We start from the raw sequence: 17,835 nt of genomic DNA on the forward strand, positions 1-17,835 counted from the left end.
AGGATAGGAGAAGAAATGCCTGAAGAAAGTGAAATAGGGAGAGGAGTACAACAAGGATTACCTTTATCACCTTTATCAACATCTACTTGAATGATTTAATGGAGAACTGTTTTCAGAACATGGGAGTTGGGAGGAGTGATAGTAGGAGGAAGAAGAATAAAGTGCATAAGATTTGCTGATGATATGACATTGTTGGTAGAAGAGGAGACGATATTAAGGGATGGAGCTAAATGTCAGCTGCGAGCAATATGGGATGAAAATAAATGCAAACAGAAAGAAGGCCATGATAATCGGAAGAAAAATAAAGAAGGTAAACTTGAAAATTCTAAATGAGGCAGTATAACAAGTGGACAGCTTCAAATACTTCGGGTTGCAGCCTTGTTTCTTTCTCATTTCTGCCACACGCTACACTCAAAAGGCTCCGCAACAACTAGATTCACATACTGTAGATTCACAGCGATATTCGGAACATCGTTTTAATAACTTTCATATTATTTTTGCAAGTTTTTTTGGCACATCTTATACTAATAAGACGTACCAGTGTGCAAAATTTGAAGGTCCTACGCAGCCTTCCAGTGTTGATCGTTCTCTTGTAAGAGTATAAGTCAAAAATTCAATTTGCATGACTCCTCACAATACAAGTCATTTAGTAAGAAGTAAAATTTAAAAAAAAATTACTATGCAATTCAAATATTCAATTTCATTTAATATTAATAAGTGTATACATATGACCTTTTCTAGAGTGAAAAATACAATAAAATTTTCATACAAAATAGAGGCAAAAGTTTTACCGGAAGAAAATGAACATAAATATTTAGGTATATTATTTGGGAGTAATTTTACATTTCATAGTCATATGAATAATATTATAAATTTGTCCTATAAAAGTTTAGGTATTGAATGAGAAATTTTTGTAAATTTAAAGTCAAAACTATAATAATTTTGTATAATTCCATTGTACGATCTAAATTAGAGTATACTGAGGTTATTTGGAACCCAGTTAGTAACAAATATATTCTGTTACTAGAAAAAATTCAAAATAAATTTCTAAAATGGTTATATTACAGACTTTATAATAATTATCCTACTTATGAGAGTTATGCTACAATGCTTCAACATTTTCATTTTACTAGTTTGCAAATTAGACGAAATTGTCAATCTTTAAACTTTCTTTATAAAATTATTAACAATAATTTGGACTGTGTTGGTTTATTTTATTATATAACATTATATGCACCTAAGCTTAATGCAAATTTTCGAAATTTATTTTACATACCTAGGGCAAATACTGAATCCCACAAAAATTCCCCAGTTTTCCAGATGTTACAGTTATACAATAAATTACATCCTCATCCGAACGTTGATATTTTCAATATGAATTTCTCTAGATACAGAATTATTTGTTATCATATTTGCAGAACATTGTTGTTAGTTAATTTGAAGCTACTTTCACACCTTATTTCAATTTCCCTTTTTTTTTTCTTTCTCTTATTTCTATTTTGTTTTAGTTTTTAATAAGAGTATGTTTCCTTTTCCTTGTTCATGTTTTATAAATTACTTTGTCAGTCTTGAACATTGTAATTGGGCTTTGCCTGTTATGTTCAATAACAAATAAATAAATAAAATAAATGAATAAATGAATAAATAAATAAGTAAAGAAGTAAGTAAAGAGGTAAGTAAGTAAAGAAGTAAGTAAGTAAAGAAGTAAACTAATAAATAAATAAACTAATAAATAAATCAACTAATAAATAAACTAATAAACTAATAAGTAAATAAACTAATAAATAAATAAATAAACTAAATTCACAAAAATAATTTGATGTTATATTAATTTCAAGTCCTCACGAATTTATGTTGTCAATGATTTGGAAAGTTCAAACCCCTGTTCCGGAAACTAGGTGTTTTGATTTATAATTTTACTGCCTGGAACGAAAGATTTATTACAGTGTCGAAGATAATTTGTCTTATTATAACCAAGCAGATAACGAATACAGTTCAACTTACCTTCACCATGATAACCAGTCTCATCTGAAACAGAGGTCTTATTATTACTATCACATGGAAATAAAGAATAAAAATATCAATATAAAATATACCTCAACTATGAGCAATGATTTTTATAAATTGGCCGTGGAGTTACTTTTATATAGGTTTGCAGGAAACTTACTAACTTCTCTGCAATTGTAATAGTAATTAATGCTACAAGACAGTAAAGTACTATTTTATTCATAAATGGAATATTTATTGTCCAAGGCACAAGCCGATGGTAATAATCATAGGTGGGAAGTTCGTACCAAAACAGTAGATTTCATTTGATTACAGCGAAGAGTATACTGGGTGTTCAGTTCAAAGTGTGTCATGGCTCGCTTAATGCCGTCATGTGGCTAGCCGATGAGCCTAGAGAATTCAATCTTCCTACACTTCCGCAGAGGTGTATTACTTATGTGCAAGAGAAGTTGCCTAGTAAGTACGGCGTTCATTCAGAAGAGTACTTGCCGATACGTACGGTAACGCCGGTAGTGGCAGGAATGTGAACTGTTTGGAAACATGTATTGAGGTGAGTGTTTTCTTACTGTCGGGATATATGGAGAGGGTTAAGACGATTACTTACGTATTTGTTGACATTAACTTCGACTGTCAACATGGACACGGAGCATCTGATCTGTATTGTGGAATGTTGCCGTACGCAACCGATGTACGACTTGCCCGCGCAAAACACAGTTCGAAAGAGGTTATGGTAGCACACAGACCGTACAGACCGCCATCTGTTGCTACGACGTTCAAGTTATACCGTACATGTTCTCAAGTTCAGATTGAACGCCTTGATTGATAGGCAACTTCTCTGACACAAAAGCTGAAACTCGCTTCAAATCGCTGACTCATCAACAGTGACGCCATGACACACTTTGAAATGAACACCCAGTAGGTCTCACCTGCGCCTCGCCCTGCTGCCGCTCGCTACATACTGTAGGTTACACAGTATTTTAACATAAACAACGCATATTATGATTCTGTGGAGCTGTGTACAGTCGTGAATAGTTTGGATGAATATTATTAATTTATATTAATATTTTAGATTCTGAACAAAGTGAGCTATTCTGTTATTGTATTATTTACGTAATATTAATATTATGCATGATTCCAAAAAAAAAGTAAACTCCTCTCTTATTAAATAATTATGAAAACAAGAGTGTGTAACACGTTTATTTTTTTCCCGGATTATTCTTCGTTAAATGTTGACGTCTCGTGCTGCTATACATTCGCTTGCGTTACAGTCCAAGTTCAACATCGGAATTACGATACGAACTGCCTAGCTGTCATTGCAATAGACATAAAAAAATTGTTATTGGAAACAATTATGGGTTTAATATTAGGTAGGAAACAATTATGGGTTTAATATTAGGTATACGAAATACACTATTAAATTCACGAAGTAGTTGTTCACCGGATGATAGTACGATATACTGTATCATATTTCAGATTTGCTCCAGTAACGTCTTGTGACGTAGAACGAATATTTTCAAAGTACAAATATTGTTTTTATTTTTTTTCTGAACATTAAAGAAGTAATTTTGATGAAATGGAAATTTTTATTATCTCTTACAAAAAAATTATGTTTTATTTAAGGGGAGCAGAGGTGAAATTTTGAACAAAACTGAAGAAAATTTGGTTTTTTCCATTTTTATTATCTTTATACACTATATTTTCCTATTCCGATGTTAGTTTTTATTTTGTGCCCTTTAAAGTATTAAATTAAAACCAAGATAACTGTATTACTATATTATTCCCATAATAAACTAATACTTATCATTATTTATATACCTTCTCTGAACATATAAATAAAAAGAAATATTGAAAATTTCTTACAATATGGTGCATGGAGCATTTTATATCAAACGGTATAAAGTTTTATAAAATTATTAATATTTACAGAACTATTGTACTTAGAAAGTTGAAACTTGGTATGTCCATTACTAATAACATAGTTAGTATCCATGATCAATTTCAAACAAATCGGATAAATTTTGTGGATTTTGAAATATTCACCTCTGCCTCCCCTTAACGACATTCGCAACTGCCGAGGTTATATCAGCGTCGCCGGTGTGCTGGAATTTTGTCCCGCAGGAGTTCTTTTATATGCCAGTAAATCTACTTACACGAGCCTATCGCATTTAAGCACACTTAAATGCCATCGAACTGGCCCGGGATCGAACACGCAGCCTCGGACACAGAAGGCCAGCGCTATACCAACTGCGCCAATCAGGCCGACGTTAATTCTTATAATGAAACTAGAATCATAATTGTATACTTTGCATGTTATTTTTATATGTAGAGGTAAATTATTTTGAATTGGGAGTTACGAAGTTTATGATTACAAATTATCGTCTTTTTTATATTATTCGCTTAATATTTTCTTTTTCTAATGCCGTGGATGTTTGGAACACATGTTTGTCGTTCTGGTTCACTGACATTGAGAGATGCGTTATTACTTTTCTTTCGGTAGTCCAGGCTCACACAACTTAACAGTTTTGTACCAACTTCCTAGCTCTGATGATAATTTCCATGAGAACATGTAATCCACTTACTCTTATGTGGCACAAATAATTTTACCCAACACCTCTTAACAAATCGTTGTAATAAATAAATGTAATAATTTAATATTAAATATATAAAGTAATCCTTCATGTTCACGTTTCTGTTTCCAGGAACAACTAATGGATAGAATTTCACAAAACTCACTCGTCGGAATGGCAATATGTCTAGAAAACAAACATGGAAATGTCCACTCGTTGATCCTAGTAACAAAAACAAGAATATATATAATGCAACCACAGTCTAGTATATAGTCACGAAGGTCAATACGTAGTAAATATGCTTCCATAGATAGTTGCTAACCACTAGGATCGCTAATATCGCCTCATTACAGACAATGCGAAATAGTACCGGCACAGTCTATTGTTCCTAGCACCCTCACAACTCAAGCTTCGTGACTGTATATACTAGACTGTGGTGCAACTTTACAATATATTGCTTATCAACATAGCAACTGGCTATTTTAATAGACGATATTAGATGACAATCAATTGCAATACAAGTGTAAAAAATGAAATTTTATTTCGTGTGTAGAGAGGTTTGCGAAAAAAAAACGGCCGCAGACCGAGTGAAGCAATTCTACGAGCAAAATAAAATAATTTTTGACATGTGTATCATACATTATCTTCAGCCAATCATTCTTCCGTGCTGGTATAGAGACAATTCCCAGAACTTCTCCATCGCTGTATTCTCCCTCATTCTAATAGTGAAACTTTATCACATTGAAATTAAGCGATGGTATCGGTAAATAAAAGAGCATAAGACTGCTGATCAAGAGGTCTCCGGGTACCCCAAATTTTGTATAATCAAATTTAATTTTTTATTTGTTCCATATAGTTATCAGTAAAATAGTTGAAGCGATTTATTTAATTACTGTAGGTTTCATAACCAAAATCAGTAACATTTAAAAGTAGGCCTGCAATTGTTTGAATCGGATTATTGATCGGTTGCCATTACTGTCATGTGACATCCGGTGAGAAAAAAATGTATTGATAATCGAAAAACAGTTGAAAGTCAGTGTTAAAATACTTTCCGTACTAATGTTAAAAGTACTTTTCGCACGCTACCGTGTTCTGCTCAATTTTTAACACGCTTGCCTAACGTTAAAAGAACTAGATTTAGGAATAGCTGTATTAAAAAATAAGTTAGTTCATTAGTGAAAACAAAAATTGTAAAGAAAGTGTTTCTATATTACCTTGGTGATGCACATAATCATATTCCGCTGAAATGGAGAAAAAGTTATTAATTTTTCATGTGAATATATGGAAAATATTCAATGCGAAAATAATTGTATGCTACTCTTTTAAAATTTAAGTATTTTTTTATAGAATAATTCGCTAAAAATGTGTTTACTCTTCTTAATCATTTTTAGCATATGATATAAAATGTTCGTGGTTTATAAATGGTTTACTGCATATAACATTTGAGGCGTTCAGAACTAAAGTGGATCAAGTCCATGATACGTAGTTTTGAAATAATAGGACTTAAAGTTAACTTGCTGCAGTGGATTATCTAATTTCACTAGCAATAATTTTATTCCTCCATTCTCAAATTCTAGATTTATAAAGTATAAACAATTGTGATTTTAATTGATGCAGCGCTTTGGTGGCTTGATCCACTATGGCTTAGAACATCGTGAACAAATAATCTGATCCAAAAGTGACTGGTGTCACCTGCCGGCGAATGCTTGGAATTAAGACTTGATGCATTACTGCTCGGAAAAGATTCAACTTCAGATAATCAAAAAATGAATTAAACTCGATTTAAGAAAATTTGTGACTTGATCCACTTTAACTCTGAACGCCTCATATGTATGTATGTATATATGTATGTATTTTTATTTTATTTTAGTATGTTATTTTACGACGCTTTATCAACAGCATGGGTTATTTAGCGTCTGAATGAGATGAGGTAATAATTCCGGTGAAATGAGTCCGGGGTCCAGCACCGAAAGTTACCCAGCATTTGCTCATATTGGGTTGAGGGAAAATCCCGGAAAAAACCTCAACCAGGTAACTTGTTCCGACCGGGAATCGAACCCGGGCCATCCGATTTCGCGGCCAGACGCGCTAACCGTTACTCCACAGGTGTGGACTGTATGTAGCCTATGTATGAATAATAATAATAATAATAATAATAATAATAATAATAATAATAATAATAATAATAATAATAGTACTAGTTTTATTTTCCCTGACAAAGTTAAGACCATCAGGCCTTCTCTTCCATTCAATCAGGATCAAAGCACATACAGGAAAATACCGATATACAAGTATTAATTTAAGAAAAAAGATTGAATACATATGAATACAATCACAAAACTAAAGGAAGAGTACAATTTATATAATCAGTATGGTTTACATTGATACAAAGACAATTACTTAGAAATTAGAGTTAATGGAAACAACAAAGCAATAACTGTGTATGAAAAAAATTTTAGCTCCACAAAACTAATTCTCTGTGTTAAAAATATTTCTAAAGAACCTGATTTTAAACTAAGAATATCCCTGATTTCCAGCGGCAGCGAATTGCAGAACTGGGCAATAGTTAATGAGAAATAACTTGAGTACAGTTGTCTGATGACGTGGTATTGATAGCAACAGATTGTGCTGTGAACGTGTATTACGATTATTGTGTTTTTTTGTATTTGTGTGTATGTGTTTTGTGTATGTGTTGTGTGTGTTATGTGTGTACGTTTTTATGTGTATATACGTTGTGTGTATTTATGTATTTTATATTTTTTTACTAGCAATAAACAAAATCTAATTGAAACGTCTTCCGGAAGACCCGCTATTATTTTCCTCCCTAATTTAGAACGTCCAATATTGAAAATTAATAAACACACAATTGCACATACATTCAATCAGGAGGATGATGTCTAACTATCGGGCATTGTAAGGACAAGTATTGACTTGCACTCTGTAACGCGAGTAAAACAAGTCGCAAATTCCTGAACTTATATTGATTTTGTATCTCCCCTCTGTAACCCTAAACTCCGGATCATAATGATGGAAACATAGTGTATATATAGTCTTTTTTAACATTTACTTCGCTTCTCTGTTTACAGGTGAAAAAATAACATACATGTAACGTAACCAATTGGCGTGACCTCATCTACAACTTACCATCTATTTTCAGTGCGGTGTCGATAATATCAGCTGAAAAGAATGAAAAGTTGCTGTTAATTTACCCTAACTTGTAAAGAACAGTAAGGCACTTCTCGATTGATTTTGACTTAATTGGTCATCTATTGCACATGTCATACTGTGGAGACCATCAGTGATATGTAACAATTAAGTCGCTACATCAGTAGATTTGCAAAGGATTGGATGAACACGATCAGAACTTGATATTGACCACTTATTTCTTTCCGAAATAAAAAGAAATGATGGAAGTTCTGTCCTAATGCCTCAGTACATTTCCGGGCTTGCAACTAGTCAATATTAACCATTTTTCAATCATCTGCATTAACTTTGCGTAATGGATAAAAAATGCCAACAATAATCATGAAAAACTATTACAATCAACAAGTTTCAAAAAATAAAAATATAAGCAACAAACCTAGACAACTATTTATACCAAAAATGAATTTAAAATTGAGAAACATAAAAATAAATATGGAAAAATGTAAGTACAAGCGATAAACGTGAAAATCTAAAACTACAATAAATATAGAAATCTGAAAGAAACAAAAACAAAAACAAAAAAAAACAAGCGGTAAACACACAAAAATAAAAATACCAGCAATAAACACACAAAAATATAAATACCAGCAATAAAATTAATAACTAGAGACCGTATTTTGTCCCAGGGCGTACGGAGATAAGGTTAGCTTTTCATAAACTGTATTGACGTGACGTCATATTTGATGCGTGCCACAGAATCTTGCTTGTACTGAAGTTGACGTTCTATTCATGATTCAAAACTAGACCTCATAGACTGTTTACAATGCATTATAGTGCTAAAGACTGACACTTGATGATGTTTCCTACAATTTAAATTATTTAGTAATTTATTTAATTGATTTATTTTCACTGTACAGAGTTAAGACCAAAAGACCTTCTCTTCCACTCAACCAGTATAAAAATTCGTAGAAAATATAAATAACAGCAACACAGAAAACAATGGCATAATAATAATAATAATAATAATAATAATAATAATAATAATAATAATACCGGTAATATGGTGGTGGTAACAGCAAAATGTAGATATGTTTAGTTACATGTAATTCCAAGAGTTAAACGATTACAATTTAATGTTCAATAAGACTATTGATATACGGTATTAAAAATAAAAATCATATTCTACAAAAGTTATATTTGAAGAAAGATCATATTCTAGACACGAAAAGCAGTCTTTTTGATAATCGACATTTGTAAGTAATCAGTGTCTGAAACCCCTTTATACACTATTTACAAATTAGTAGGCTATAGTATCATGAAATAAAATACCTTTCATTACAATACACGACACTGTGCATAATAGTGTAAATAATGTTCGGTGAATGTAAGCTTACACTCTTTAATATAGTGTAAATAGTGAAAATAGCGTATTCTAGTATACACAGTTTAAATATTATAAATTGTAAATATTAGTGTAATTGTTAAAGTGGTTTATGTTTTTTCTGCCCAACTTGACCACACAGGAGTCGCTGAGCAGACACAACTACAGTAGAGCGTCTCGTTTAGGCACAGTGAAAACGTAAACAAAATGCAGGTAACGTGTGGGGGAGGACGACCCGTACGATAAACACGAGGGATGCACAAGGTTTTAGTTACAACATTTATGGGGGAGCATTAATTGAAATTATATTTTCCAAAAACACACAAAACAAAAGAACACAAATTGCATAACGTTTTCATGTACACATTTTAACAGATAAGCAATTGTAACGTTGAAATAATTCAATATAACAAATCAAATTTTGCTACTTATATGATGTTGCTTTCAAACAGCATTTTTACGGTCATGAATTTCATTCTCTGTAGGACTAACATAATATCACCGTCTTCTGTGACCGAATTAACGAAACTACCGTATATTGGTCTGAAGTGTAAACACTATTTCCTGAATATAATTACAGTACTGTAGTTTCGTTAATTCGGCCACAGAAGACGGTGATATGTTACGTTATGTTATGTTACGTTACGTTACGTTATGTTATGTTATGTTATGTTATGTTATGTTATGTTATGTTATGTTATGTTATGTTATGTTATGTTATGTTATGTTATGTTATGTTATGTTACGTTACGTTACGTTATGTTATGTTATGTTATGTTATGTTATGTTATGTTATGTTATGTTATGTTATGTTATGTTATGTTATGTTATGTTATGTTATGTTATGTTACATGTTTTCACTGTGCCTAAACGAGACGCTCTACTATAATACGCTTGCTACATGTACGCAACTTCATCCGCTACAGTAAAAACTCCAGTAATACCTAACCTTGTAGCCTCCTGGGACATAGTACAGTCCTTAGTTATAACATTTCACAGCGTGCTTTGAGAAAACCATTGATTGAATTCCCAATATGCTCAGTCAATTTTAGAGCAGTGTATTATGATAATAAATTATTATTCGAAAGATGTTAGTTTTGTCCTTCAAATGTGCAGAAATTTGTTCCGAACAAATATGATATTTTAAAATTCCTTTTCAAAACGAAAAGTTACATTTGTTCAGATCAAATTTCTACACATGTGAAGAATAAATCTAAAATTAATTCAATCATTTATTATCATAATACACTGATCTTTTAAATTGATTGATCGAATTGAGAATTCAATCAATGGCTTTTCCAAAACACGCTATGAAATACTTCATGTAAAACAATTTTTATCTTCAAAAGGAAGCAAAAACAAGGAAAATTGTATTAAGCTTTCTTGTTTGAAATACCTCAAAGAACAACCATCTGAAATTAATGACATTACTTACGGTTAATTTTGTATACGAGCATTTATCGTAGTAAGAATATTATATTGCTTAAAGTATTGCCTCACAAATGCCTAGATTTAAGAATGAAAATTATTTTCAAGGTAATCTTCTGAATTATAAAAATCCTTGATTTGAAATATGATGAATGTCTTCATATTAATACATAGTTATATAAAAATTGTAGGCTGAAGGAGTGCAAAATAAACTTTCAGTAAGCAATTTACATCAAGACAAATCTTCAAGTATCTAATAGCAAAACCTGCCTTATTAAACTTGCAACACACGTTGTCAATCTGCAAATTTAATTTCAAATTATTATCTAAATAAGTGCCTAAAAGCTTACAAGAATTTGAAGAGTTTAGAATAAAACTATCAAATTGAACAGGCAACCATTCTTATTATTTTGAAAAAGTAAGTTAATTTTTTTTTCAAGATTTTCAATTAAGTTGCTAGACCAGAGTTAAAATCATTAACAACATATGCAATCTTAGGCATTAACACAGCCATATGCTTCTTTCAGTTTTAACAGCAAAAGGGGTACAGTAATATCAGCATAGCTACATAACAAAGTGATCAACATGAACACTATATAGTATAATATAGACCTAAACAATAATGTTAATTTCTCAGTAACTTATTACACTCATATATTTATTAGTACAACGGCTTCAATATGAATGTAACATTATGATATGATGATTACTATTATGTAAGTATTAATGATAAATTAACATGGCACACGTCATTTGATACTGAAACTCTCAAAGTTTCAAGTTGTAGGTTTATGAAAACATGTTATTTCTGTTGCCATGGAGGACAGTATTGAAAAATGGTAACTCCACAACATAAAACGTTTCGGATTTTCCAGCATGCGAAACCGAATTCAGTAATAGTGGTATAGAAGTTGTTTCGTGGACATTTCCGAATTGATCACCTACCACATCGTTGGATTGGACGTGCTATCGCCGCTGATCTGGCCTGTCGCCCTTGGTCTCCCAGGTCACCAGACTTGACAGCTTGTGATTTCTTTCTTTGAAGGTATGTGAAGGATGCAGTTTATATGCAAACTCTATCTCAAGATCTTGAAAAAGTAGAACACCGGATCATTGCTGCGATTATTTCCATAAAAAGAGATATATTGGAGAAAGTGTGGCAAGAATATAACCGTCGTGTTGATGTATTCTGCGTAACAAGGAATTCTCACATTGAGTGTTAATAATTTACCAATAAAAACTGTGAGAGTTTCTTAAACAAGTTACATACATTAAGGTACGTCATTAATACTTACTTAATAATATCATATGAACGTGTCACCTATAATTTTGAAACACGTATAATATTGTATTTGTAATTACTTAACGACTTCTAGATACTGCACATATTAATACATCTAAGTCGCTTGAAATTGCTAGTATTGATGTCAAATGTTAAAAAGTCAAAATCGAATGTTGCTTCTATACTTACCTATGGAGTATTCAAAATCTGCAAAAGGAAAATACGAATTAAATTTCATTTTAAAAACGTTGTAATTGTGTGACCTGCTTCGTATTTCACTAAAGTACAAGTAAGAGGTACGGGACACGTCGTAGCGTAGTGCTTAAGACACTATGCTCCAAAGCCGAAGGTCACGAGTTCGATTCCCTATAGCAGAGATGTCCAAAAGGTGATTCGCGAATCACTATGTAGTCACTATGCAACCTGCAATGTAACCCCCTCCATTCGCCCTCCTCCCTCGTAAGGCACCCTGACTGCCATAGCGTGTGCTTGATACAGTAAACAAGGCAGTGGCGGGCATACCGGATTTATAAGGTGGTTTACGAATGTCTCTGTCTAAGCCTTCGACCTCCAAATGTAATGTAGAGTGGGAACTAGAGTTTCTTTCAATTTTGAATTCATTTTAATAAAGCTGTCAAATAAGTCGAATTATAATGAAGAAATAATATAATTTCAGTTTTGTTTCCGTCTTGACAAAACTGAAATTATATTATTTCTTCATTATAGAGTTTCTTTGCTTTGAAGATGGTGATAATATAAAATATCTTATATGTTCCAAGATAATTTCCGACATGTTTCGAGGGAATGTAAAACGTCATTTGTTGCATGGCATTCTCAATATGCTGAGATGAAATATATTATTGATTATTATAAATAATATTATATTAGCGTTATTGAATATTATATTACTATTATTATTATTATTATTATTATTATTTATTATTATTATTATTATTATTATTATTATTATTATTATTATTATTATGCATATTCCTTCATTATTCCAGGAGTAGATCGGGCAAAAGAAATGAGTAACCTGTTAAATAAGCATGCTCTGCATATTGACGTTCCTGCACCTGACATGACAGAACAAGACTTGCTAGTTAAACTGTGTCATGGGAGATAGCCAAATTTCTCAAATCATTTCAGGAAGGCGAGTTTGTAAAAACATGCATGGTCAGAGTCGCAGAAATTTTGTGCCCCAAAGAATTGCAACACTTTCACAATTTACACCTTTCTCGACAAACTGTTGCACGAAGAATTAAAATATCTGACATATCTAGGCAGATTGATGCTACAATTCATAACGTTTTACATTTTTCTCTTGCTTGTGATGAAAGCAATGATTTGATAGGTACGGCTCAGTTATCTGTATTTATACGAGGTGTTGAAGAATATTTATTAGACCGGATTCCTTTAAAACGTAACACCACTGGCACTGGAGAAGAAATATTCAATGACCTTTGCTCGTGCGTACATAAACATAATCATTTACAGTAGTCAAAGCTAGTGTCCATAGCAACTGATGGAGCCCGTTCCATTATTGCCGAGAAAAAGGGTTTAATTGGCAGACTAAAAGTGCAGTATTTCTTAACGAAAAAGATGTATCAAATTTCTACACAGTACATTGCATTTTTCATCAAGAAGCCCTTTATGAGAAAACTTTGAATTTTCAGCACGTCATGGATGTGGTGATACGTAAGCTATTATAAACAAAATTCGAACAGCGCGAAGTCAAGATGTAGGACCCGCATGACGGACCAGTGTGTGATGTAACTCCGGATTTCAATGCAATATTGCTGAAACAAATATGTGAAACTGAAGAAGGGTAATTTCAGTAGAATACATTTCATTCATTATTATACTTAGACATACATATTGTTTTATTTTTACATCAGATTAATGATGGTTATGTATTTAATTTCCATTTACATGGGCCTTGTGGTTAATAATAGTTTATTTCCAAAGTGTTTTGAATCTATTTAATGGTTTATACTACGAGTAGTTATCACACTATTCCAACGCCTATCGTTTGTTTATGTATTTATTTATTTATGAATTTTTATTTGTATTAATTAACAAATTGTGATTTTGAATCAAGTTAAAGTACACAAAATTCCCCGATGATGTCTAGCGTACAATAAACCACCACTGTTCTAGTTAACTCGCCTGTCGCTACCTACATCTTCAACCCTCCCATCCAAGGTCATGAGCTTATGCAAGTAGCGTCTTGCAAGTGATTCGGCGCAGACGATCCTTTTGGAGGCCCATGCCCTATAGGATTCGGGTTTGGTAATTAATGTAATCTACGGCTGCACTATGGCTCTTGGTTCAATTTAAACTCTAATATAAATTAGTATCAGGGAGTTTTTCTGAGGATTAAGCACGTAAGATTAATATTTACACTGCTATCAACACCGATTGTCTGCAAAGTTCGGAAACTTACACTTCCGCTACCATTTTAATTATTTATTTATTTATTTATTTATTTATTCATGAATTAACTTCCGTTTCCATATAGAGCGCGCAGTAATCGGGATAGCGATGCCCTCTTTGCAGTGAATGTTCTGTGATTCAGTTCGCTTCGAGAAGTGGCACGGAGAGGTTCGGTCCAGTACTAGGGTGCCATCCCAGATGTCGACCAATACATTTTGAGGCCAGTTTTGTCGCGCATATAATTTCTCAATTACATTACATATTTCAATGAAACAAACGGTGATCGACAGACGAAGGATAATTAATATATCCAACGTGACCTCGAATTGGAGCGGGTGACGTCATCTAGCGATACGCGGGAGGGGAGAGTTGATGCACGAATTGGCGGATTGCGCGGCAGCCGATGCAGTGTAACTCGAGAATGAAAAGATAGAAAGTTCGCAGTGGTGTAAAACGATTCGTAACGATCCAAGCTACAATCTCGGAGCGGACGTATAAGCAGATAGCGAACGATAGATCACGATGGTTCCTAAAGAAATCGACATGTTCACTCTCAGTGCATACAAGATGTAGAAGAGCTGTTCCCACTGCTGACGTTTATCTTAACAGTAATTCAATCAGCGACTAATTCACTCATAAAACTTGTGGCTGTCTTTCCAATACAGTCTGCCCTCATTTTCTTGTTATATTTTCCATCAAAGAACATAGAAATATTCTAATTTCGTGCCGCCAATGTATTATAGCTAAAACTTCTCACAACTCAACTTCACTATATCTCCACCGAAATCATCCTGCTAGTTAACACTATGAGGAACCTGCTTCTTATTAGAATTGTTGTGCCTCATTTGTTCAACATCAACCGTGAAAAGTTCCTTTTAAATCTTAGTTGCTAAAAGGCCGTCATGCTGCAACAGACGTTACAAAAAAAAAAGAGCGTCACAGGAAAGATAAAAATACTGAAGAAATGGCCATGCTTTGGAAAATCTTCTAATAATTTGGTTACCGATATGTAGTTTGTTAAATGTCTTTATTGCAAAACAATTTATTGATTAGCTCAAGCTCAAACTGAGTCAATTTATACTAACATGAATTTAATTTGTATTCCTTCTGTAAGGTGCATTAAAATGTGAAAATAAATTAGAGTTAATTGCATTTTAACATGATTTTTTCTGAACTCCGTTTAGGCCTTCAATTCCCGGTGCACTGGGCAGTAATCATCTCTCTGCACCAATAACCATCAAATTTCACACAGAGTTCCACCATCTTTTTCTCTAGAAAAAAGTTCTGTATATATGTAATTTCGTTCCTTACGCAAAATTTTGAGAAAACTACAGCACCTATCACGATGGGAAATGTCTCATTTGATTCGTTATTAACTCAAGAAATTTGCAAAAATACTAAAAACTTGAAACATTCATTTGTAAATTTTATAATTTAACAAATATAACAAGAAATGCATGGAAAGAAAGCTTATATTTCGTTCGTAAAGCTTCAGTTTTGTTCGTTCATCATGATATATGCATATCAAGAAGGCTTTGGTTTTGTTTGTTCAACGCCATTTTATGTGATGCGGGATTGTAAATATTGTCGTAGTTATTGCGGTTAAATCACAGTGTTATTTACAACCAAGTTTACAATGTGAAATGAAAAGTGTTTGTTACTTTTAAATTAAAACATGTGTGGATCTGCCGCAGCAAAGCAAACATAAGCGTTATACCAAAGAACATGTTCCAGTTCATTTGATAATATAGTGGTCTTCATACTAGATTTGTATGTAGGATTCAAGTACTGGTGCCTACAATTTTTTTATTGTTAAGTTACTTTATCTAACCTTATTTAGTAAGAAATTTTGTAGTATATTAATTTGATTTATTAATTATTGCTGTGCTTAATGTTATTAAGTTTTCAAGTCATATCAAGTTAGTTGGTATAGATGGCTTCATCAGAGGGTGTCAGTAATGGGGGGCTTTGTGTAGGCCTATACAAAAGGCTGTGGTTCAAATAATGAAAGTAGGCCTATGCTTTGCACATATTTATCACGATTTTTAACTGTTGTTCACTACCAAGATTGCAATGTGAAGAGAAAAGAGTTTGTTACTTTCATCTAAATAACTCCAACTTTTATTTGAAGCGTTTTTTATTGGATGCTACTTTAAACCTCAATTAAGTTTATATAAAGTAGAGGGATAAAGAAGGTCACGTGATTGTTTCGCAACAGTTTTTTTTTGTATTTTTTTTAAATGTAGAGCATAATCCATTTCGAAATGTGAGAGACCGGCAACATTTTGAGAACAGACGTGCTGCAAATCTTTATATTTAATTTGAACTGGTAATGGAAATTACGGAAAATGGCTCAACGAATTGTAATGAATGACCCCTCATATTGAAGCTTGGCATCCAAAGTTATGCGTAAAAATAGCAGTTTTCAAAGAAATATCAATTTTCCTATATAATTTTCCTGTTTTACAAAATTCATCTTTCGTCAGTTTTGAGAAATAATTAATTTTCAGAATAAATCAAAACACACACTAAATATTGTCATGTAAGCCATGACCTGCAGGATTGGCAATATATATATTTACAGTTAAAATTCTCAGATATCATAATGCCAAAAGGTCGATCTTCTTTAGTGTAATTTTCTGAGCACGTCTCTATATTTGTTATTAAAAACCTCAAAACTTATTAAGAAGGTTACAATCATGAATTTACAGCTCTTATTCTCTTCTGTGTAATTTTCTGAGTACAGCTGTGTATTAAAAACTATAAAACGTAAGAAGGTTTGATGATATTGTTATCATTAAAATGCAATATTATATCTAATGCCATGATGTGAGTATTTGTCACTAGTGATACACATTAATGCTACTATTATTGATGAAATGAAAGTGAAACTTTTGTGGTTATATAAGTAGACGTAGAGAATGTCTTAAATTAGAAAACAACGAAAACCCAAGTTAGCATACCGGCCTTTGGAATCGAACTCCTGGCCTCCCGAATAGAAGATGGGAATGATAACAATAATAATAATAATAATAATAATAATAATAATAATAATAATAATAATAATAATAATACTTACCTTTAACGGCTTCCAGGAACTGATGTTCTGCAAAACAGACACACACATTTCGTGAGCGTACACGTTCCACAAGTAAATCGGAATTAAATTAACAGCTAGAAAGAATAGAAAGAAGTGTATATCTCAACAGTTTTAGCTGCATATTGTAGATTACTTGCTACAGCTCAAAAGTTATGTATCTGTTAGTTTTGTTAGTCGTTTAAATTAATTTTAATCAACTTACCATTGTCTTTCACTAGTCGATTGTTGATCACGGAAGCTAAATAAAAAGGTTGGAAGATTTAATTTTTATAACATGAATTATAATACGTAAATTAGTACTAGAATGTATTGAATATCTCTTTGAACGCTTCGGGAATGCATCGGTATGTATGAAATGTCAACCTTCTGGTTTCGTATTTCAAAATTCTAAATATCTTACTTGTTAGCATACTGATCCTTCTCGGCCCGAGAAAGTGCTATAATATTTCCTTGCTTAAGGAAAGGAGGTACTGAAATGTCAAATATTTTT

At 32.5% G+C, this 17,835-nt stretch overlaps 1 protein-coding gene across 1 annotated transcript in view; it reads right to left on the bottom strand.

The window, feature by feature from the left end:
- Positions 1-17,835, bottom strand: part of LOC138712178 (uncharacterized) — a 79,758-nt gene that overhangs the window by 46,459 nt on the left and 15,464 nt on the right. The window contains exons 5-10 of the mRNA XM_069843673.1: positions 17,548-17,583; positions 17,325-17,351; positions 11,999-12,016; positions 7,719-7,751; positions 5,789-5,815; positions 2,005-2,028 (exon numbers count right to left, since the gene is read on the bottom strand). Of these exons, the coding sequence (XP_069699774.1) occupies positions 2,005-2,028; positions 5,789-5,815; positions 7,719-7,751; positions 11,999-12,016; positions 17,325-17,351; positions 17,548-17,583 (165 nt within the window). The remainder of the gene's footprint in view (positions 1-2,004; positions 2,029-5,788; positions 5,816-7,718; positions 7,752-11,998; positions 12,017-17,324; positions 17,352-17,547; positions 17,584-17,835) is intronic.

The sequence above is a fragment of the Periplaneta americana genome, chromosome 13 (genome assembly GCF_040183065.1).
Source record: "Periplaneta americana isolate PAMFEO1 chromosome 13, P.americana_PAMFEO1_priV1, whole genome shotgun sequence".
NCBI lineage: Eukaryota > Metazoa > Arthropoda > Insecta > Blattodea > Blattidae > Periplaneta > Periplaneta americana.